At 34.9% G+C, this 25,566-nt stretch overlaps 1 protein-coding gene across 1 annotated transcript in view; it reads left to right on the top strand.

The window, feature by feature from the left end:
• Positions 1-25,566, top strand: part of RAB2A (RAB2A, member RAS oncogene family) — a 92,129-nt gene that overhangs the window by 18,959 nt on the left and 47,604 nt on the right. Inside the window, exons 2-3 of the mRNA XM_081265947.1 lie at positions 12,267-12,338; positions 23,086-23,153. Coding sequence (XP_081122073.1) covers positions 12,267-12,338; positions 23,086-23,153 — 140 coding nt within the window. The remainder of the gene's footprint in view (positions 1-12,266; positions 12,339-23,085; positions 23,154-25,566) is intronic.

The following is a 25,566-nucleotide window of genomic DNA, read 5'->3' as shown; positions in this document are numbered from 1 at the left end:
GGATTAAAATCTGACGGTGCTGATAGAATATGAAAAGGGGTCTAAGTGAGGAACTGGAGAAAAAAACCAAAACCTTGCCATTTCATGTGGTTGGGAATGCCTTTCCTCCTTAGAAAGCTATAGAGTACAATGGCATTTGAGTTAGTTCTTGGAAAATGGATAGGATATGGGAATGTGGCTCAATGGTAGAGTGTGCAACAAGCTCAAGACACTAGGTTCGATCCTTAACACCAAAAATTAAAAACAAAAGTAAAAAATGAGACAGAGAAGAGAAAAACAGAGTAAACAAGTACAGATGGTTAAAAAATAAAATAGGAAAAAACAGACACTGGTCAGACAGTTATTGGAAATAAGGCTGGAAAGATGAATCCACTAAACATGTTGTAGGTATATGTTGTTATAGGTTAAGGTAGAGTTTGAATTTCATTCTTTAGATGGTATAATGCATTGACTAGAATTATGCTTAATGATTGGCATACATTCTGAGTAATGTATCACTAGGCAATGTTATGTGGACATTGTAAAGTACTTCACAAACCTAGATGGTACAGCCAGTTGCTCCTAGGGTGCAAACCTGTAGGAAGTTCTAACACAATGCTAAGCATTTTATGTCACTAAACATATCTAACCAGAAAAAGTGCAGTAAAAGTATGATATAAAAAAATAAATGGTACTTGTAGGACTGGGTGTGGTCTAGGTAAGTGGTGAGTAAATGTAAAAGCCTAGGACATTACATTATTGTACACTTTATAAACACTCTACATTTTGTCTATCAATCTACAAATATAGATTTGTTTAAAAAATCTTCAATGATATATTAATCTTAGCTTACTGTTTTACTTTATAAACTTTAATTTTTTAAACCTTTAAACTTTTTTGGTAATAACACTTGTCTTAAAACACCAAAACATTGTACAGCTGTGTAGAAAATATTTTTCTTTATCCTTACTCCATAAGCTTTCTTCTATATAAATAGTTTTAACTTTTTTGTTAAAATATAAGACACATGCATATATATCAGTCTATGCTTTCACATGGTCTGAATTGTTAGTATTTCTATCTTTTACCTCTACCTCTTGTCCCACTGGGAGTTCTTTAGGGGCAATAACAGCTATAGAGCAGTCATATCCTTTGATTAAAAATTACTTCTGAAATTCTTTCTGAAGGGCCTGTCTAAGGCTATTTTACATTAGCTTTTTAAAAAATAAATAGAACAGGTTTACTCTAAAATAGTGATAAAAAGTGTAGCAAATACATAAACTAGTAACATAACTGTTGAATGTTATGTGCTATACATTGAAGTTTGTTTATACCATCATTATCACAAATCACATTGAGTGATTGATTCATTGCACTGTGCCATTTTTTTATGGTAGCTGTGGTGTTATGACAGCTACAGTGTCACAATAGGAATTTTTTTAACTGTTATAATTTTATGGGACCATCATCCTATATTCAGTCCGTCACTGATTGACACATCATTATATGGTACATGACTGTATATTCATATTGTAATATAGCAGCAGAGATAGATATTGACAGTAACCCATACTTTCTCATATATTCCTCATCTACAGTCAAATGTAAGATAGATTAGAAAGATGGAGTATAGTTATGATAGTGGTCAAGATGAGAGGTAGTTATGGTAGTGAAAATGAAAACCAGGTTACAGGTAAGAATTGGAATTAACACTGAAGGATGTTATAGAGTGTGCAAAAGAATTAAAGATAAAGGTAAATTGTTTTAATCAGCTTTTTTGCTGCTGTGACTAAAAGATCTGACCAGAACAATTGTAGAGGAGGAAAAGTTTATTTAGGATCTCACAGATTCAGAGGTCTCGATCTATAGACAGCCATAGAGCACTTCATAAATCTAGATGGTGACAGCTGGCTCTATTCTTCAGGGCTCGAGGCTCTATTCTTCAGGGCTGGAAGTGAGACAGAACATCATGGCAGAGTGTAGCAGAGGAATGCAGCTCACAGAGCCAGAGATACTTGCTAGATACAAAATATATACCCCAAAGAGACTCCCCCAACATTCACCTCCTCCAGCCACACTCTCCCCATCAAGGGATTAATTTACTGATTGGGTTAAGGCTCTCATAACCCAGTTATTTCTCCTCTGAACCTTGCATTGTCTCACACATGAGCTTTTGGAGGACACCTCAAATCCAAACCATAACAGTAATTTTTAGATACTTTTTCTAAAGATTATAAACCTCAAATACAGGCGAAATTTTTCATTTATTTTTTAATAAAATAATGCATACACATCATAATGCAACAGTATGAAAGGACTGAAGATTAGATATGGAGATAAAAGATGACATCATAACAAAGAACCATAAGTCAGGAGAAATACAAAGGTTAAAACTTAGAGGAAATCAATTCCCCAAGTGTAGGCTGCACATGGTAACTTTCTTCCAAAGAGTATTGCATGGGATGGGAGTTGTTCCTTATAGTAGAGAAACTTGATATACTACCTCAGCCAAGTGATGAAGGTAAACTTCAGTGATCAGTCAGTTGATGTCTGTACCCTTGTATGATGTGATAAAATGGCACTCTATTCCTGTGGTCTTCCTTCCAAACACCCACAACCCCATGAATAAAAAAATAAAACAAATGCCAGCACAGGATTATGCTACAAAATACAAAGGAGTACTCTTTAAAACTGTCAAGGTCATCAAGGACAAGGAAAGTCTAAGAAACTGCACATGTAAGAGGAACCTAAGGAAACATGACAACCAAATATAATATGGTATCCTGGGTAGGATTTTGAAGATAAAAGCTAAGGAAGAGAAAATTGGAACTTTGAATAATTAAAGGCAAAGCAATTCCATAGAGTATAGGAGATGAAACAAGCTATCAGGTCTTCTCTCATGATTGTATTTCCATTGTAGATTCTCAGTAAAGAGTTGCTGAATACATAGTGTTCTTGCAGCTCTGTATAAACCTACTTTTTAGGTCAGTTTTCTCCTTCAGGGAGGCCTGATTATTCATATGTTGGACAGGGTACAGGTCTAGATTTAAATTCCTAAAGTCCTTGCCACACCCAGAGTGAGCAAGTAATCACAGAAAAGTGTCAGTGTTGCTTCTTCTCCAGCTTTGACAGTAAATATTATGTTTTATCACTGAAACCAGACAATTAGTTATTTTCTATACTCAGCCAGAAAAATCTTCATATTTACAAATTAGAAGAACACCTAACTCATTTTGTGAAAGGGAGTATATATTATTGGAAGTTTCCTAGTGAATATAGCAGTTGAGTTACATATTAAAGAGGAGTAGCCCTAAGCGAAGCTAGACAAGCCCTAAAAAACAAATGCCAAATGTCTGCTTTGATATAAAGAGAGCAACTAAGAACAGAACAGGAAGGAAGAGCATGAGGAAAAGACTACAGTAAACAAAGACGAATGGGGGGAGAGAAAGGGAGAGAGAAGGGAAAGCATATGGAAATGGTAGGAGACCTTCAATGATACATAAAATTATAAGAGGTTATGAGGGGCAAGGGGGAGGGAAAAAAAGGGAGAGAATTGAACAACAGTAGAGGAGGTAGAGAGGGAAGATGGAAGGGGAGGGGGGATAGTAGGGGATAGGAAAGGTAGCAGAATACAACAGTCACTAATATGGCATTATTTAAAAATGTGAATATGTAACAGATGTGATTCTGCAATCTGTATTTGGGGTGAAAATGGGAGTTCAAAACCCAATTTGAGTCAAATGTATGAAAGATGATATATCATGAGCTATGTAATGTTTTAAATAATCAATAAAAAAAAAGAAAAAAAAGAGGAGTAGCCATTAGCTAAGTGGATAACTCCTCTCTGGGTATTGGAGAAAAAACATTAAATATGTGCAAAGGCCCATTGTATAAGAAATATTAGTATAAGGGAACATGGATTTTTCAACTGAGGTTTAACTGCTTTACTTTGATCACATCCAGAAAAGTGTTTTAATATTGGGGGTACTTTAATACTATAAAGAAAGAGAAATAGTAGATGATATGCATCAGGGAGAGGAGGGTCAGTTTTCCATATCATCTTATTTCCTTTTTTAATTGATTCTGTAGCAGCTCATCCAGCCTTATCAGCATACTTGTTTCTATACTTTCCAGTTCCTAGGGGAAAGAGTCTTAGATTCTTCAAGCTACCTTTCCCTTCACATTGGAAAGTGTCTTGGGAATTTTCTTTATTCCAATCACTAAGTTTAGTTCCTAAAACATAATACACATACATATTCTGGGTTTTTTTTTTTCTTTGTACGTGGCAGGAGAGAGGGTACTAAGGTCAAACCCAGGGTCTTGCACATGCCGGACAAGTGTAGTTACATCCCCAGCCCATCACATTCAGTATCTTTTGAATAACTATCTTTTCCCTTCCCTTCCAGCTTTCACTGACAGGTTTCTCAAGTAATAAAGGCTCCATATCCCTGTTTCCTTTTCCTTCCATCACTCACTATTTTTTGTATTTGTGTCATGTTACTGATTGTAGAAGGAATTATCATGGACAGAATCAGCAGGACTGGAACACCAACAGTGTAAAAGTTTTTAAGGAGACAGAAGTAAATGTAAGATAACTATTAGTGTATTGGTTTCCTAGGGATATTGAAACAAATTATCACAAATCTAGTGTTAACATTACAATTTGTTCTCTTACTATGCTGGAATCCAAAAGTCTGAAATTAGGTCACCAGGGCTTGCTCTCTCTGAAGACTCCAGGGAGAATCCTTTCCAGCTTCCAGTGGTTTCAGAGGTCCTTGTTGGGCAGCATAACTCTAATGTACGTCTCTGTCTTCACATGGCTTTCTTCCATGTCTCCATCTCTTTACTCTGAGGATTCCTATCGTTGTTAGGCTCCACTTAAATCCAGGATAAGTTTATCCTGAGATCCTTAATTATTTTTGCAAATATTCTTTTTTCAGATAAGATCACATTATGGATTCTGACATATCTCTTCTGGGAGCATATTATTCAACTGACTACAATCAGCCATCAGAGCAGTAGATAGTTAAAATAAATGAAGGCAAGTGCTCATTTAAAAGTGTGAGGATGATATTATGTTCAACCAACAGCATGAAGTCAATTCTGATGTTATTCTTTTTAAAAGGAAAGGAAGGGTTATGGATATTCAATTAATTTTTAAAAATATATACTTAAAAATTTTTGACACTGGGTCAGGTGAGTTTGGTTAGAGATTTTGCTTTTTTTTTTAGCTCTGTTCAGCTTGAATTCTCACTTTAATATTTATTAAATTTTTAAATTTTCAAACTACTTTCACATTTTATCATTTGAACCTTACATTCTTGGATATAGAAATTCTGTTATCTTTTTCTTGGTTTATATTGATTTTTTCATGTTTCTCTCTTTAATATTAGCACAAAGAAGAATAAATTTGTTTGCAAAATAAACTCTAATATTTAAATCATATTTACCACATCTCTTTATGATCTGTGTTTTAAGTTTTCTCAATTCTTTGGTATGAATTTAAAACTGAGAGTTCTTCAGTGGATTATTGTAAATCCCTAAGATAGGTTGTTCCTTCACAGTATTTTTGATTCCCTTCCCTCCTCTCTTTTTTTCTTCCTTCCCTCTTTTATCAGGATGAATGGTGTATAATTTTTTTCTTAAGCAGTTAGCAATTGGCCCTCATACTTTTCACATATTTTACATGAAAGCTGTTTGGCTTCAGTTTGTAGAAATAAGGCCATCACTTTGACTTTTAGGAATCTTGAAATTGATCGAAGTTATTTTAGGACAAGGAAAATAAATTTTATTAGAATACTTAGCATTTACTCCAGTGTTCTTGTGGGGAAGGATTTGTTGCCTAAAAAATCACTAGTGAGCTTACTGCTTAGGTCTTTGGATCCCACGAAAGACCTACTAAATCTCTGGAGTGGGCTTTAGGAATCTGGATTTTTAATATGCACTGCATATAATTGTTAGACACTCATTTGATATATCATTTGATATTTAGGTACTCAGCCAACTCTCTGTGAAGAGACAGCGACTTCGTCCCTGAATAAAAGGAAAAGTAGGGCTGGGGATGTGGCTCAAGTGGTAGCGCGCTCACCTGGCATGCGTGCGGCCCGGGTTCAATCCTCAGCACCACATACAAACAAAGATGTTGTGTCCGCCGATAACTAAAAAATAAATATTAAAATTCTCTCTCAAAAAAAAAAAAATAAAAGGAAAAGTAAAGGTGACCTCATGGTAGAAACTTTAACCTCCCACTGTTATTAGCTTATATTAATTAAAGAGAGGAAATAACATCCATGATACCCACACAAGACCTTAAAACTTGTTTTTTACACAACTGGGTTTTTTTATGTAAGTTTTTTTTATTTGTATATGACAGCAGAATGCATTACAGTTCTTAATACATTTATAGAACACAATTTTTCATATCTCTGGTGTATACATAGTATATTCACACCAATTCGTGTCTTCATACATGTACTTTGGATAGTAATGATCATCACATTCCACCATCATTAATTACCCCATGCCCCCTCCCTTCCCCTCCAACTCCTCTATCTTATCTAGAGTTCGTCTATTCCTGCCATGCTCCCGCTCCCTATCCCATTAAACAAATATTGTATGAATACTTGCAGAAGGGATCATTCTGGGTACTTTGGAGGATGAAAAATAAGATAGAGATCTTGCCTTCAAGAAGCTTTGTTTATAAATTAGATAAAAACAGGAATTTAGATATCCTTGGTGTCACACAACTGTAATCCCAGCTACTTAGATCGGAAGCCTAAGGCAGGAGGATCACAAGTTTGAGGCCAACCTTAGCCAGGGAAGTTGGTGTGTTTTGAGTATGGGAAACTTGAGCATATGTATTCTGAAGAAAAGATATGTATGTATTCTGAGGAAAGGATTTGATAAAGAGGTAAGTAATAAAGATGCAAGAAAATGTTGATAGATTTCACAAACTGGCAGAAAGGGATGAAATCTAGTTTTGAATAGTAAAGGGATACATCTGAAGGATGTAATGAAAGGATAGATTACCTGGGCATCTAGAGAAAGCTTGGGGTAAAGAAGTAAAAAGTTGAAAAAAAAAATCCATGTTGGATTTTTCTTTTTCATTTAAATGGAATAATAATACCAGTAAATTTTTAGGTAGTTCTTTCTACGTGTTCTAAGTGCTACATATGTTAACTGATTTAATTCTTAGAACTTTGTGATATAGATATTGTTCTTAATCTCCTTTTAAGAATGATACAGGGGCTGGGATTGTAGCTCAATGGTAGAGCACTCGCCGCCTCCATGTGAGTTACTGGGTTTGATCCTCAGCTCCACATAAATAAATAAAATAAAGGTATTCTGTCCATTTTTACAACTAAATGTATTTTTTTAAAAAAAGAATGATACAGTCAGTAAATGGATGGAACTGGAGAATATCATGCTATGTGAAATAAGTCAGTCCCAAAAAACCAAAGGCTGATTGTTCTCTTTGTTCTGTAATCCACAAAAGGGAGAGTTAAGAGAGGGAGAATAGGAGTTCATTGGATTAGACAAAGGAAAATGAAGGGAAGGGAGAGTGGAGAACAATAGGAAGGACAAAGACTTAAGCCAACATAACTTTTCTATCCCTGTATTTGAATACAGAACCAGGGTAACTCCTCATCATGTACAACTACATGAATAGGATCCTAATTAGAATAAGTTATACTCCATGTATGCATAATATGCCAAAATACATTCTCCTATTGTGTATATCTAAAAATAAAAATTAAATTAAATTTTTTTAAAAAGAAGAAGAATGATACAACTGGTCAGCAGTGGTGTATTCCTATAACCCCAGCACCTTAGGAACCTGAGGCAGGAGGATTACAACTTCAAGGTCAGCCTCAGTAACTTAGCAGGACTCCCTCAAAATAAAAAAATAAAAGGATCTGGGAATATAGTTCAGTAGTAAAGCCCTCCTGGGTTCAATCCCCAGTACCAAAAAGAAAAAGAAACACAACAAAGGCCTACTAGTTTATCCAAGGTCACCCAGGTAGTGCTTTTTAACCAGTACTGTACTGATGGTTCCATCAGAATCTCTGGAGGGATGAGTCCTGAGCATCAGTTTGAGGTTTTTCTGGTGAAGACTCAGAACTAGAAAGTGATTTGCAGTGGGAACTACTTCACATGAATTGTTAGGGGAAGGCATCTGTGTTGGTGAAAAGCCAATCGTGGAAATCTGTCTGCAGGGAGAGGTTGTACAAAAGCCTTGAATGTTCTGGGTATAGAACGTGATATGAGCCAACACTCACATCACATGACAAATTTAGTCTTAATCAGAGATCCAAGCATAAATATTTTTTAAAAGGAAAAAAAAGAAAACTAGGATAGTTGCTTTTTCTTTAATTTTTCATTCTGTATAGAGAAATGACTAGCAAAAATGCAAAAATAACCATTTAAAAGAGATTACTAGGGCTGGAGATGAAGCTAAGTGATTGAGTATTTGTTTAGCATAGGGAGAGGTTGTACAAAAGCCTTGAATGTTCTGGGTATAGAATGTGATATGAGCTAACACTCTCATCACATGCCAAATTTAGTCTTAATCAGAGATCCAAGCATAAATATTTTTTTAAAGGAAGAAAAAGAAAACTAGGATAGTTGCTTTTTCTTTAATTTTTCATTCTGTGTAGAAAAATGACTAGCAGAAATGCAAAAATAACCATTTAAAAGAGATTGCTAGGGCTGGAGATGAAGCTAAGTGGTTGAGTATTTGTTTAGCATATGCAGACCCTACATTCCCAGCATTAGAAAAATGAATGAATGAGTGACAAAAGGAATTCTTTCTGGGAGGTTTTTGTAAAGATTTAAATCCAGACTTTTTCTTCATTTTAAAAAGAAAGAGTTTTAAAATATGTCAACCCTACCTGAAAACATTTTGTTCTCGATTCTGTATGCCTTGCCTTTTTGCTGATTCTTCTCATCCTTTAATTTTTTTATGCTGACAAGTCTTAAATTTTTGTCTGTATCCTGAACACCCTTTCTGAAATGAAGATTCATAGCCAGTTGTCTACTAACATTTGCACTTGGGTGTCTAATTGATTATAGCCCTGAGAATTAAGATGAGAGAAGGGTATTCATGAAGATATTTCAGAGAGAATCCATGAGATAGATTGGTGAACCTTTTGAGGGAGATAATGAAGAGGAGGAATTAAAATGATTGTGCATTTCCTGTTAGTATGATCCATTAGGACCCAATTCTGGAAATTAGGAAATATGGAAAACTTGCATTTTGTTTATTTATTTATTTATTAGTTTTCAGCAGACACAACATTTTTGTTTGTATGTGGTGCTGAGGATCGAACCCGGGCCGCACGCATGCCAGGCGAGCGCGCTACCGCTTGAGCCACATCCCCAGCCCCGAAAACTTGCATTTTGTTCTGTTGTCTTTGATAAGTTGAACCTAGGATTGGTTGGGAAGAACCAGTAGGGAAGGATAGTAGGGAAAAGAATGAATTAGGTTTGGGAAGTGTGTGTTTCAGGCCTGAAGGAATTAAAGTGGAAATGTTCTATAGTAAGTTGGAAATGACTGGAATAACATTATGATGGTGGCAGTAGAGCAGAGGTTGTGGCTCAGTGGTAGAGCACTTGCCTAGCATATGTGAGATTCAATTCTCAGCACCCCATATAAACAAATAAATAAAGGCCCATCGACAACTAAAAAAGTATTTTTTAAAAAGATGGTGGCAGTGGAGATGGATTTAATAATCACTGACTAATTTATTAAAGTAGATTGAGGCTTCAGGACTAGATTGTTCCTCTTAGTCTAAAAGGGGTGGGGTAGAGTGCGAGGTGTAAACAAAGGTGAAGTATAGAAAACCCTCAGTATTTAATACAAGATTGCATAAAAGAAGAGAATTAGTTGTTACAGAATAAAGACATTCAAGGAGATAATTATAGCCTGACAAAGCCAGAGGAGCTCATTCTCAATGAGGCTTTAGATTAATAAATTTCATAGATTTGGTTATGGGTACAAGTAGATCCTATTTATGGGTCAAATGTGTTGAAGACTAAGAAAAAATGCTGGCTATTTGACTTAGCAATTTGGAAGGGCATTGGTGAGTGTGACCATACACCCCTGTTTGTTAACAAGTTTACACAGAAGTAATACTGAATAAAGTAAACTATCTCTGTAACCAACCCTATTAAATAATCTATAGATTTGTAAATAAGAACACTTGAGAATCACTATAATGACACTGTATAAATATTCTCTATTTTGAAAAATAAATGATTGTCTAAGGAAAGAATATAGAGTCTTGAAAGTGTAGAAGCAATTTCCATATTTAACCGGCACTTAGAGTAAAAGTGGACTTATTAGAGTGGTATGTATTTTATTGTAAAGTAGGAAAGGTTTTTCAAGCTCTTCTGTCATTTGAGGTCCCTCCATAAAACCTGATTTCTAAGTACAATTTTTTATACCATATGGAAAAATTAAGATTATTTCCTATAGTCATAGGTTTTATGCAAAGAAAAAATTCCTTTTGTATACTTGGTAACAGTCTTTTAACTTAGAAAAATTGGTCTTCAATCCTGTACCTGAAGACTATTGAAAAGAGTTAAAAATCAGATAAAATGATGAGTTTGACTTTGGACTTTTTGTAATCTAAGAAAGAGAAGACAGCTCTCCAAGGTCACATGTTTGAAAATTCCAATATCTTTTCAGTTAACTAGAATACTGAAATATTCATAAAACTTAACAATCATAAGTTACAGAAGGTGTCTCTGATTTGTTGCTGGATATTTTGGCAATCCTAATAGTGTTTGACATTAAAAGCAGTCATTGAGCAAAATTATGAAATGCCTTCACTGTGCCATAGGTTAAAGGCAAAAAATGACAAGATATTCTCAGTCCCTTTTCTCATTGAATTCATAATCTAGAAGAAGTTGAACAGTCTAGTTTAAGTGACACTTCTTCAGAAATACCTTCTCGATCTATTTAGTTTAAGTCTTTTTCACTACTCTTCCTAATGTCACCTTATTCTTTCTTTCAAGTTGCAATCATTATAATTATTTCAGATTATAATTCATCTACATATTTGGGCATATATTTGGGTTCATTCTGTGTAATTGCTCCACCTGTGCTAGACTGTTAATTCCATATGTAGGAATTATGTCAGTTTTCTTCACTACTATATCTTCAAGTCTCTAATTCAGTGCATATTAAGCATTCAATAAAGACTTTGAATGATGACTGCCTTTTGTGTTTGGTAGAAGTGCAGGATGCTGTGACAGGCTTAGTCTAGTGTGAGGATGAGGAAATGTTTCTTAAAGAAAATGAAAATAGGGCTGGGGCTGGGGCTCAACAGTAGGGCACTTCCCTGGTATATGTGAGGCCCTGGGTTAGATTCTCAGCACCGCATATAAATAAATAAAGGTCTATCAACAACTAAAAACTTACTTTAAAAATATTTTTTAAAAAAAGAATCAAAGTAATTAGGAAGAAGATGTGAGTTCAATATCTAATTTTTTTAAAGGACAAGTGGGATGAATATAGAAAATTTTACTTTGAATTTGGGAATGTAGAAGTTATTCATAACCTTAATGAAGGTGTAGTGGAATGAAGGAATGCAATTCAGATTACAGTTGGTCATGAAATAAATTAGCAAGAAATCAGAACAAGCACATTTTCTTAGAAAAGTGTTCTCAAATACTTACTGCTGGCTTGTTTGTTTAGGCATATGATAAACTAATATAAGAAATTGGTGTACTTTAAATATTTTCACTGATGCACACATACACAAAAAAGTAAATGAAAACTCTACTGAGTAGTACTGTGGTAGAGGCTTCTAGGAGGGGCTAGTTGTCTTCTGGAAGTTCAGCTACCATATCTTTCTTTCATATTGAAATGTTGAATAAGTTAAAAAAACTGAAAAGGGCCGGGCATGGTGGCCCACGCCTGTAATCCCAGCAGCTCAGGAAGCGGAGACAGGAGGATCAGTTCAAAGCCAGCCTCAAGAAAAGTGAGGCACTAAGCAACTCAGTGAGACCCTATCTCTAAATAAAATAAATAGGGCTAGGGATGTGGCTCAGTGGTTGAATGTCCCTAGGTGCAACCCCTGATACACACACACACACACACACACACACACACACACAAAAGAAAGAAAGAAAAGAAAAGAAAGAGCAAAAATGGTATTTGAGAAATAATGGCAGATTGTTTACTGCATCCAGAAACCCTTGCTACCACTTTCTATGTGCTTTTGTAAAGTGTTTCTCAATTTCTGTGAATTTTGTCTGTTAACTATTTTTTTAATTTCCAGGTGTTGGTAAATCATGCTTATTGCTACAGTTCACAGACAAGAGGTTTCAGCCGGTGCATGACCTCACTATTGGTAAGTTTTATAAAAGAGATAAGCATTAAAAGTTTAAAAAAGTTTTATATGTAAGAGGATCCATTCTATTAGTGATGATTCCAAAAGCAGTGAAAAACTAGATTTCTTGTTTTTTTTTTTTTTGGTACCAGGAATTGAACCCAGGAGTATTTAACCACTGAGTGGCATCCCCAGGTCTTTTATGTTTTATTTAGAGACAAGAGTCTCCTTAAGTTGCTTAGGGCCTGACTAAGTTGCTGAGTTTGGCTTTGAACTTGAGATCCTCCTGCGGTGGCCTCCCAAGTTGCTGGGATTACAGACATGTGCCACTGCTCCCAACTGAAACTAGGTTTCTTGTGCAGCTTACTTTCCATCACTTTTTTAGAAATATGAGAAGTAAAAATCAGTATTACCCAACTTTGTACAAACAATGCAGAAGACATTGATATTTAAGATTTCAGTTGTATTTAATAATTAAACAATTGAGGGACAACATAGCATCATGGTAGGAGTAGAAACTGTGAATCCATTTGCTGGATTGCCACTGTTTGGTTAAACCTCTTCTGCTCCATTTCTTACTTTGTCTTTCAGAACGGTGAAAAATCATAGCCATACCAATCCCACAAAGTTATTGTGAGCATTAAGTAAATAATAAGTATAAAGCATTGGAACAGTGCCTGGCTACATGGTGAATACTATAGACTTGCCTATAATTGTTAGTCAAGAGAAACTGCCATCAAGCAATTATGACTAGTAAATGAAATCATTACTAGTAAGAAACAGTAAATATTATCTGTTATTATTTAAAATAGTGATACTATTCATTTTTATTAATATACAATGCTATAAAAGGGGTGAAATCCTCAAAATTTTAGGTTATCATTACCATTTTAGGATTCTTATTTGTTCGAAAGTATATGCTGAAAGCCAAGGAATCTAGCTAACTGACTATTCTACAGCTGTAGCCCATTTAACTACTAGGAATTAGTGAAATATGAAGAAAAAGGGTAATTGGGAATCTAGTTACTCGTTAATAACTGATTGCTTAGTGAATCTTCAGTCACTGCTCATTTTCTATGGATTTTAAGTTACCATTTATAGCGTATTAATTTTCATGTCCTACACATTTTCAAAATACCAAAGATAGAACTTATTGATCAGTGTTATGGTTTGGAAATGAGATGTCCCCCAAAAGCTCACGCATGAGACAATGCAAGAAAGTTCAGAGGAGAAGATTGGGTTGTGAAAGTCTTAATCCAGTCAGCAAATTAATCCTTTGATAGGGATTAACTGAGTGTTAATTGAAGTGGTAGGGTGTGGTTGGAGGAGGTAGGCATTGGGAGTCCTGGCTTTGGAGTATATATTTGTATCTGGGAAGTGGAGAACTCTCTTTCTGCTTCCTGATCAAAATGCGAGCTGCTTCCCTCTGCCACACTCTTCTGCCGTGATGTTCTGCTTCACTTCGAGCCCCAAGGAATGGAGCCCACCTTCTGTGGACTAAGACCTCTGAAACCTTGAGCCCTCAAGTAAATTTTTCCTCCTCTACAGTTGTTCTGACCCGGTCTTCTAGTCACAGCAGTGAAATAGCTGACTAAAATAATCAGATTATTACATCAGTGAATAGTTTCAACCAAGTCATATGCAGTTGGTAGATACATTGATATTTTTATTAGCAACTCCTGTTAATAAGAATATTATTCATAATCTATATTAAATTTGATATTTTCCAAGTATATACAATGATGATGGGTAAAATAGGTAGTACTACTTAATACTGGCCTTATGATTTTGTTAGCTTTTGTGAGCTTATTTTTGTATAGGATCTATTCTTTGTTCAATAGGTTTTAAACATTGGTAGTTAATTTTAGGCATGCCCCAGTCCTAAGACAATTAATCAGATTTTTTTGTTGTTATTGTTTTTTAAAATTAGAACACTAAATAAATGTGTTCTTTCTTTTCATTGAATCTTACACATAAGTTTCTAAGCTGTTTTGGCACACTCGATGGAGAGAATGGATCTGAGCATGCTGTCAGAAATTGGCATAGGCTATACTTGTAAGAGAGATGAGGGAGCAGATCAAAGAAAGTTGTTTGGAAAACTGTAACTCATGTAACTGCCAGCTGGCTTCACTCTAGATTTACTGATGGCAGACACTGGGAAGTAGTAGGCTAAAAGAAAAGAGAAGCCAAGGATCTTTTTCTACTTTTCTCTCAGCCTGGGTTGACTATATGTTCTCCATTAACTGGATCTCTAGCCCCTCCCTGCTTGGCAAGCCCTCAGGTAGTCTGGCTCCTGCACTTTGATAACCCTAATTTCTCCCTGCATCCTCTCAGCCTAGGGACAGTAGCAGCTTCTTGTTAGGGTAGGAACCAGTGGGTTGATTCCCTTTCTCTTTGGGGTGTTTTCTTTCTTTCTTTCTTTCTGGTTTTTTTTTTTTTTTTTTTTGCTCTTCCTTTACTATAACCAACCCCTACATTAAATTCTCTCAGTATTTAAATACTTAAGTGTGGTTGCTGTTTTTCTGGTTGGACCCTGACCTATACACTTTTCGCCACCTCTCTAACTCTTCAAATTATTTGTAAATGTTAGTATCCACCTAACTCAGTTTAAGCCAAAAGGAGAATTTATTATTTTTAATATTTAAATGTCCCACAGAAACGAAGGAGGAAAGCAGCCTAGAACCAGAGTTTATAGCTCTTAAAGAGGAGACATAAGAAATTTTGTCTTTTTCACATTCTTCTGTTATTTTCTCATGCCTGCTTCATTTTTCATTCTTCCTATTAACCAATGTGTTTGGTTTCCCAGTCTCCATGGTGGGAAAGAGTTATTATCAGTAGCTTTGAAGTTCATATCCCATTCAGGAGAGCAGAGATTGTTTTAAACTCATTTCCAAGTTCCCTGTGGAAGAGAGTTCATTGCTTCAATTGGTTTCTTGTTTTGTCATCTCTGGCCTAGGGTCCACAGTCACTTGGTACAACCTGGTTACCAAATCGGTAGTAATGAGTAGAAGTTTGGATGAATAGTCATAACTAACACTGTAATTCCATGATATCTAGCTATCCTAGCTAGTCATCGTGTCCTTAACTTCTGTCTACTGTAATGATCAATTCTGTACTTATAAGCCTCATACCTAAGCTCTTGATTCTTCTGCCTTCTCACTCTCTCCTACTTTACTTAATACATAAAAAATAGTAAGTCCAATCAAACCTTAGTTGCTAGCTCCTCCCCATTTTCTCAGTACATGCCATTAACATGTCTGCTTATTGAAGTTTTTTGTTTGTTTGTTTTTCTGGTGCTAGGGATTGAACCCAGGACCATGTGCATGTGAGGCAAGCATTCTACCAACGGAGTTATATTCCCAGCTCTTGAAGTTTTTTTCTAAGCAAATTTACGTATGCCAAACTATAGTCCCCATTTATAGGAAATGAGACTAGTATATCCATGCTTGTGAGGAATTATTGTTGACTAGAAAGGAAGAAATATAAAAAATGCTGGAAAATAGCTAAGTTAGAGTAACTGTGTAGGCTCTGAGTTTCAGCATGAGCCCAACACCAACTTGAGTGGTAAATAGTGGTGTCCATAGTAGGTCATGCTTTAGAACTTCTTTGTTTATGATCAGAATCATTCCTCCTCCAAAGACAAAGTAAATCTTACAGGGGATGGATATAGGTAGTCCTATATTTTACTTGCTATATGTGTAGGGAAACTACATCCAGTGGACTTTTCATGAAGTAAATCATATTTTTTCTTAGAAACTGTTAGAGGTCATGGTACAGCTGGCTTTAGCAAGAGTCTTATTCTTTTTAAAATGTTAGACACCATCAACACCTCTTTTAAACTAGAATTTTATTTCAGGTCCTATAAAGTGAATGTAAAGTGACTCAGAATTTAAGATGTTTCGGGGCTGGGGTTGTAGCTCAGTAGTAGAGTGCTTGCCTAGCATGTGAGAATATTTGAGGTAGTGATACTTTCTTTAAAATCCATAAATTTCTGTGAAGCAAACAACAATAATAGAGTTTGCAATTCATTGTTGATGTTGATAATTATGTTTTTCCCACTGAAGACTGTTTTATAAAGTCAAGGCTGACCATTCTTCTCAGGCTGTCTTTCTGCCATTACAGCTTATGTAGTTACATATAGTAAACTCAGTGTATTCAGTTACAGTCAGTCAGTCAGTCAGTCAAGCTGAATGCAGGCCAGCAGAAGCAGTGAGTATTGTTAATTACTGTTTCTGCTTGTACACATACCCTCCTTAACATTTTTGGAAACCTCTATCATGGCAATTTATTTTTTCAGACATAAAAATATCAGGTCATTAGTACATAATTTCAAAAGGAATATGGGAATGTTTGCTAAGATAGGCATAAGACAGTATCTTGACTGCTGCATACTTGCCTTTGCCTGAGAAATAGATGATGAAAAATTTAAGGTTAGGTCATGACAAAGAAAGTGTTAAATGATGGAAAAGAGGAGATAAAAGATCATGAAATACTGTAAAATACTCTTTATTCTTTCACTATCTCGGTGAGAATCATAAGATATAAATCAAAGAAGTTTACAAATAACTTCATGTACACAATAACATGGAAAGTCCACACTAGAGCTCTGAACCAGCTGCATCAGTATCATATGGGAGCTTGTTTAAAAGTCTGCTGAGGGTTTGGGGACATAGTTCAGCAATGGGGTACTTGCCTAGCACACAGTCCCTAGGACCCACCCACACCTCTCAAAAAAGCAAAAACCAAATAAGCAAAGTTAAAAGAATCTGCTGAATCATAATTCACATTTTAACAGGATCTCTAAGTGATTCATATGAACATTAAAGTTTGAGAAGCACTGAAGCAATGACTTCACTACTAATCATGCAGCTAGAAAAACATTCTATATCATCTGCCTTATACCCACATGTGATCACACACCCACACATATCCTGACCTCTTTGTTCCTTTTTCTTCCTCTCTTCCAGTGAATTATTTTTAATTTTTATTTTTTTTGGTACCAGGAATTGAGCCCAGGGGTGCTTAGTCACTACACCGTATCCCTAAATTTTATTTAGATACAGGGTCTCATTTAATTGCATAGGGCCTCATGAAGCTGCGGAGGCTGGGTTTGAACTTTAGATCCTCCTGCCTCAGCCTCCCAAGCTGCTGGGATTGTAGGCGTGTGCCACTGTGCCTGGCTTCCTCCAATGATTTGCTTTTACACTACCTTAGCTATATACTCTCATAGTCACAATTAAGACATTGTCATTACCAATATTAGGAACCATTTCAGAATTTCACTTCAGTACTCTGGTTATCTGACTTTCTCTCTTCTGATTATCTGACATTCTTCCAGCTCGCTCTCTTTAGTTCCTAAAGCTGATATTTTTTAATTCCATAAATCTGTAATCTGTTGATCCTACCATCTTTTCACTCTAACCCCTCTTCTTACTTCCCAGCTTATCAAACTTTAATCCTAACCACTATGTCATTAAAATAATATCTGCCTATCTCTCAATCCTCTTGCTTCTTTGTTTTCTGTGGCTAACCTATAGGTTTACTCCAAATTCTATTCATGTCTGTATATATACAACTGTATATGACTGGGAAAAAAAACTGATGACCATGCTAACTAGTCTCAATTTAATGTCTTGGACACTAACTTCAAGTGAGCCTGACAACTGCACTTTATTTCTAATCCATTCTCTCTCTGCTTTCCTGTAGAAATATATTGAATCTTCTTGCTCTTTAAACATGCAACACCTTTCTTGTTTTTACTCTTAGTTGATAATCTTGGTTTCTGTTTCACTCAGAAAGTTAGAGATAGGTTGGAAGAACTTTTTCACAGGTTCCAATCACCATGTCAACCATTTACTGTCATTGAGCCAATAAAGTCAGCCTTCCCCCTGCTACTGTGGAGGAATTCTTAAGCTCTGTTCTTTTTTCTCCAGACATTCTTAATTTTTTCCTTTTTGATGGTTATTTTGCAGGATTCTATTTTCTTTTCCAGCTTTCAATTCTCTTCTTTCATTGTAGCAAAATTCCTCAGAAAGAATAATCCCCATTTTCTGTCTTCAATTTCTCTGCACCCATTTCTTCTTGAACTCCAGAGTTCCCCTTACATCATGTATATATCCATCTGTGTATTCAACATCTCCTCTCTTAGATGTCTGGTAGGCCTCTTAGACTTAACTTGTCCCAAATTGCTCTCCCTACCCATGTACTAAAGTACCCATATCTCTCTCTCCACTCTTGCCTCTATTACAGCTTTAATGTTTGTGAATCATAAAGGCAACAAATGTTTATTTTTTCAGGTTTTTTTTTTATTTTTTGGTGCAACTGATCATTTTTTTTGGTATGTTTAAGAACTATTTCTTTGTACTGTCTTTGAATTATCTGTTATATTTTTGTCACTTTTACTATTAGCCTTTTTTTCCTTTGTTAAATTTTTTAGCTAATATTTATATCTTTAAGTTGTATTTTTATAATTTTGACAAAATCTCTAGAATAACTTCAAGTTCAGGACATTTGTAATATTTTTTTCATAGTAATTTTAATTCCTTTAGTGTTTTTACCATTAAATATGGTATTTACTGTTTTGTTTTCCATAGGAAACAAAGGACATTACTTTTTATATCAAGCTTTTCTTTGTTTCTAGAATTAGGAAAAATCAAGCCATCTTTCCAGAAGCCTACATTTTGAACCTCCACAATGTCTAAATAATAATGAGGTATAGGGGCCAATATATTTCCATGCCAGTCTGACAAAAGCTGGGACTGCCTGTTTGCTTGATAACACTTCTCTCTGATTTGGCATTATCACCTTGTACCCCAGCATCCTGGAGGTTTGGGCCTTGACATTACAAGGAGTCCCACGTGATCATGCCCAGCCTCACCTGGGGAAAGAAGTCACATTCTACCTCTGCACATCTCTAACCTTCACAGTTACTTGGCTCTGACAGGTCCCCTTTCTCATCAAAGCTGTCATTCATTATTAAGTGGGATATAATTTTAGAAATTCTGTTGTATAATATGAAATAATAATAACAATAACTCATGTTCTGCATACTTACTGTGTGTTGGACCCTGTTCTGTTTGCTATATAGTAACCTTTTTAACCTGGACAGAAGAAAAATTCATGAGGTTGGTATCGTGAATACCTTTTTACAGGTAAGGAAACTAAGAGGCAGAAAGGGTTTAATAACTTTCCCATGATCATTCAACTAGTAGGTATCGATTATGAGTAATTATCAGTAAATGGTTTAATTATTGTATAAGGATGATAATGATTTAGAGACAATTAGAAAAAGTATTTTACTTAAGAGCATTTTGTTCTAGAAAGTTGGATACTATAACCTATTTTAAAAAATAAGCCACACTCCCTGACAATGTCATGTAAATGAGGTCTTGACTTTGACTCAACAGATAATTTCTCTGTCAGCCAAATTGGCTATTAATTGAAAATGGAAAAGAGTCTCAGTGGCATACAGGTAATAGTTTAGCTCATAAAAAAGATAAAGAAATCTTTCTAAATGGAATTCTCAAGCATGTATACCTTTAAATGGGGGGAAAAGACACATTTTTTAACAATCCAGTAAAGAAATAAGGTTTTTGCTTTTTATATTTATTTCTGAGACTTTGAGCATACATTAGATTTTAGTATTTTCTTTTGCCACATAGAATGTAAGGGTGAGACCTATACAGGACCCAGTTTGAGAAGGTAAGTGGGAATGGGATATGTTTCTGATGCCGAAACCAAAGCCTGTTTCTGTTGCATTCAATAGGAAAACAAAAGTCATGGTTTCAGTAATTAATGCTTGTGTTTTGTATTTTCCTACCACCACTTGGTATCTTATGCCTAAATAATATAGTAGCCTTTTATTTGGCCTCTGTGTCTTGTTATTTTTGTTTCCTTCTTTGTGTCCTCATCCTATTGAGAAATGAAATTAAAATATCAATCATATTATGACACTTTCCTGCTTTAGAGATATTCTTGATTTTCATATGACAAGTTTAGAGGCAAAATCTTTGTTTAAAGACCTCTATCTACCTACTTTGAATAAAGAGAGAAATATACCTAGGCTTAGTATAAGGGAATATATCAGAATGTCTGAAGTTGCATGTAGATTCTACAGGAAGATGGAGATTTGGAATTAGGAATGGCAGTAACAAAGCCTCTCAAAGGCCAGGAAGTAGAAGTTGCAACATCAGTCCTGCCGCTGGAGCAGTCTTGTTAGCCTTTCCTCTGTTGAAATGGAATAGTCACCAATCAGTCTTATTATTTTTATCCCTGTCCTCCAGATGTCAGTTCCACAGAGGTAGCATCTGCTTGCCCCTGTTGCCTTGCATGCATACCCTTGGTATCAGGAGCATTTGTGTGTTTGTTTCTAATTCATAGTTGTTTTTTTGGTCAAATCTGACATTGTATATTGAATTGAAAAAGTCTTAAATCCCAGTGAATAATGTAGTTGTTTTTTGGTTATGGTTGAAAGCCAGCTTACCCATACAGTGGGGAAAAAATATAATTTCTTTCTAATTTGTGAATACAAACATAGCTTTATGAAAAAGCTTCCACTATGTCAAATATCTTGTTGATATGTAGAATTTTGTGCTTTAGTACATTCCTTTTAAATACTGTCTGTTTTAAAAAACATGTATGTCATAATTAGCCCCCTATTTCTTCTCTTAAGTACTTTAATTTTCATGTCATTTGATGGGGTGATTTTGTGGATGTCACCACCTGGTGGCACAGAACTTGGGTTGAGAGGATTTTACACACATACATACACATACATACACAAACACACACACACACACACACTCTCTCTCTCATATATATATACACATATATATATATATATGTGTATATATATATGTGTGTATATATATATATATATATACACACACATATATGTGTATATATATATTGAACTATGCATGTGCATATGTAAATGGTTTTCTGGCATAATTTTGTACTTTTTTATTTTTAATACTAGTACATCATGATTCCTAAGTCTCTCTTTTCTAGGTTTCCTATATTTCCAAGCTCAAAAAACATGAATGTCACCATTATTTTCTTGGTATTATCTATGCCCCTATGATGGAATAAGTATTAAAATATAGAGTGAAAACCCACATTAAGTTATATCATGGAAGGACCAATTAACTTTCTATCTCACCCTCCAGATCACAGTTGAAGGAGTCATAGATGATACTGAAATGAATTTCTGACATAGGCAGTATGCTCTTCCATGGTAAACTAGAAGCTATTTTTCAGCCAGAATACCGACATCTGGTTTCTGGAGACCATGTGTGTCTTCTCACCTTTGACTCTGATCTAAATACTGATAGAATATATTTCAGGAACTGATGATTTGATGTAAGTGATAGACAACTCTCAGAGTTGTCTTCCCATTTGTTTGCTATTATAAAATTACCCCCTCTTTTCTCCTGCTTTGATATTTTCCAAAGAGATAATAATATTTGAATATTTTCCAAAGAGATGATAAATACAAATAAAAAAGGCAAAGGAGTGAACTTGTAAACAGAAATTTTGTATTCCCTTTTACCTATAGTTCTACTTCCTGAATTTGCCTAGAATTATAGTAATTGAAAAATGTATGCAGAAAGTTCATTTCAGGGCTGACGTTGTGGCTCAGTGGTAGAGCACCTGCCTAGCATGTGTGAGGCTCTGGGTTTGATTTTCAGCACCACATATAAATAAATAAAGAAAAGGTCCATCAACAACTAAAAAATAAAGAAAGTTCATTTCAGCATTCATTAGTGTAAACAAGGAAACAACTTAAATTTGTAACAATAGAGCGTCAATTTAGTAATTCATCTATATACGAAGGAATATTGTGCAGATAGCAAAAATAATGGTGTAGTTCGTTTTTATTGACTTCAGGAATGATTGTGATAGGGAATAAAGTCTCTGTGATAGGGAATTAAGTGTATTACTTAATGGAAAGCAAGTTGCAGAGAATAGCATTTATATGCACACAATTTATGTAAAAGTGTGTACTAATTCTGCATGTGTATGTACTCATGAAGAAGTGTCTAGAAATATGTTTAAATAGTGACTTTTATCCACTAGTGCACAGATTTGGAGGGTTTTTTTTTTTTTCCCTCCTAGTTGATTACCCATTCTGGAAATCAAGATTATGTTGAAATTTATATCTGTTCTTTTTAGAATGATGTTTTTACACAATGTTAATGTACTTCTTAAGAAACTTTAATATTTAGTATACATTACTCAAATATGGCTCTTGAATTGCTCCTCCACCCCTTACAAGGGATTAAGCCCACAGGTACTTTACCAGTGAGATACATCTCCAGCCCTTATTATTTTTTTTTAATTTTTGAGAACAGGGTCTTGTTAAGTTGCTTAGAGCCTCACTAAATTTCTGGGACTGGCTTTGAACTTCAGATCCTGCTGTCTCCCCCTCCAGAGTTACTGGGATTACAGACATGCACCACCGCACTCAGCTTGAGTCACTTCTTGTTTTTGTTACTGAGTCTTTGAAACATGAAGGCCACAGTTGGTTTCTTGATATTGACTATGCCAGACTTTACTATCTTCATATTTTAATTGCCTTTAGCTTATGTCTTACCAGCCCCTCTGTCTTAGTCTATGTATTTTCCAAGGATAGCAGATTTTTTGTTAAAAGTTTATCTGTATGTCACAGTATAGCATGTCCTGGAAATTAGAATTCATCATTTTAATCTTTGAATGCAAAATATATTTCAACTAGTTTATTTAACAAATCATTTTCTGTTTTATTTAGGTGTAGAGTTTGGTGCTCGAATGATAACAATTGATGGAAAACAGATAAAACTTCAGATATGGGATACGGTAAGTATTTTAAAAGTACATTGTATGACCTCAATAAAGTTGTTTTATAAAAGTACATTGTATGCTTGTTTTGTTTTAATGTTACTTTTTGCTTGTTATAGTTTTTTAGATACTAAAATTCCATAGCCATAAAGCAAAATATGATAAAGAAAACTGGTTTCTCCTATGCAGTGATTGTGCAGCTTGGTCTGCAGGTGTTGGGTATTGGTGAGCGTATCTGAGTGAATGCTAAATGAAGTGAAGCCTAAATGAAAGTGCTCTAGAAACCATACTTTTAAGAGAAATAATTAGCATGTCAGAAATATACATATGTAGTAAAATAAAATATCAATTGTGTAGGGTAACTTATCCTGACAACTTATTAATTTATTTTATTTGACTTAGTTCCAACCACTTGAAGCCATTTTGTCCTAATGCAGTAACTAATTCTCTCATTTATCACTGTTCATTGAGCACCTAGCATATGCCATGCTTTATAGATTTTAGTGGTGGTTTCTTATCTAAACTACTGAATACAGAAAATAATTTGAGTGGCTGTTTTCTCTATTCACCGATCTTAGATTCTTAAAAATGAAGTTACTATATAATTCAGTTAATGTCCTAAGATAGCAGTTTTCAAACTTTTTGGTTTCAGCCTCTGATTCATTTTAAAATAACAATAATAAACTTGTTACCTGTTAGGATAATCACTGCAGCTTTTATGGAAGTTACATCAACTACACACACATAAGACCGACTTGTCATGGATAGATAATAGCTATTGAAGGACCCAATCACGAGAATATCTAGTCTCCGTCAGGATTCTCGAGACTAAGCAAGTTGCTGGAAGCTGTTTGGGGTCCTAGGTTTCCTGATACATGCTGTATATCTCACAGTTGGCCCTTAAGTAGTAAACCCTGTGTCTTGGTCCTGCTCTAAGAGTTATGCATTAGACTCAGGGATCTTGTACTTTCTGACCTCTTCTTCATTGAAGATTCATACTTTTACTATTTCTTAGGAGTTTCCTCCTAAGCATATAGCATCTCAAAACATTTTTTATTTACATTCTCTAAAGCTACTTAATTTCAAAACTGCATGGAAAAGAGAACATAAAATGAGTCGTTTTCTTTCTGAAAGGTATGAAATTATGATCACCAACCAAAAGGAAGTTTGGTTTTTTTTTTTTTTTCAGAACTGATTTATACAAACTAAATTGCTTTCTTATAACATTGTGTAGCACACATTCAGGCTAGAAATCTGAACCAGGTTATTTGCTACCCTAATAAACACATTTTTCATATGTTAAATACATAAATACTTGCTTTGCTTGAAATGCCTCTTTTCAGACTTTTTCTATTTAAAGCTAGCTCAGTTGTCAACTCTTTCTGAAGCTTTTCTGATCCCCATGAGAATAACTTATTCTTCTCAAAATATTTTATGCATATTTTATTAACTTTCTGGTCCCATTGTCATCTTATGTTTTTGTTCACATATTATCATCAGAATAAGCATTGTGAGAGAAGGGACCAACTCTGTCTTGTTCAATTTTGCATCTTTTGTCACTGATAACAGTGTTTAATAAATTTTACTGAATTAAGTACAGAATCTCATTCTGCTAAGCAACTTGCAGGATTATTGGATGTGTTTAGGAGATGTCTTCTAGTGAAGTACATAGCTTCAAAAAGGAAAGGCTAATATAATATTAACTTTTAAACAAAACCACTTGTTGTCTGTAGTTTATTCTACTTTATTTCACTGTTCTTTTGTACTTAAAGTGTTACCTTAATTCTTGTTTTGAGAAATTTGACTCAATGATTCATTCCCAGTTGTCCTTTATAGGTTTAATTTATCATCCTTCTTTTGATAGGAACTTTAAATTTTTTTTTCTTTCAGCTTATGAATAGATTTTCTTGCATTAAGGATCTTTCAGAAGAAATCTAGAATAGTTGCTTATGCAATAATGAGAGGAACATAAAAGAAAAAACTCATTTTGCCTGGGGTGGGGGCAGAAGACTAGCTTTCTTCTTTGTTTAAAAGAGAAGACTTGAGTACTTTTGAAGACATCATCACCACCCTAAAAAAGAGATTCAGGGATCCTAGAATGCAAAGAACAGGACTTTAATAACCAGTGACCTGTTCTAGATTTTAAGGACTGTTTCCAAAAAAAATTGTTAACTTTTTTGAAAGTGGTTTCTTATAGATTGTTCTCTTACTTTCATTGGTTTTCTTTTATACCTTACTTCCAAAACTCTGCCACAAATGTAATCATGATTAAGGTTGGTTTCACATTTAGTTTATATCTTAGTGAAACAGGGTTTCCCAATACCAAGTTTAGCAGTGTTTCTAGACATTTGTATAGATTATTGCATTTTTAGTTGTGAGAGTCATGTCTGTTCTAACTGAGGACACTTTGAAAATCATCCCAGAGTTCTCT

This window comes from Spermophilus citellus (genome assembly GCF_964194105.1).
Source record: "Spermophilus citellus genome assembly, chromosome: 14".
Taxonomy (NCBI): Eukaryota; Metazoa; Chordata; class Mammalia; order Rodentia; family Sciuridae; genus Spermophilus; species Spermophilus citellus.
This window is presented reverse-complemented; position numbering and strand designations above follow the sequence as displayed.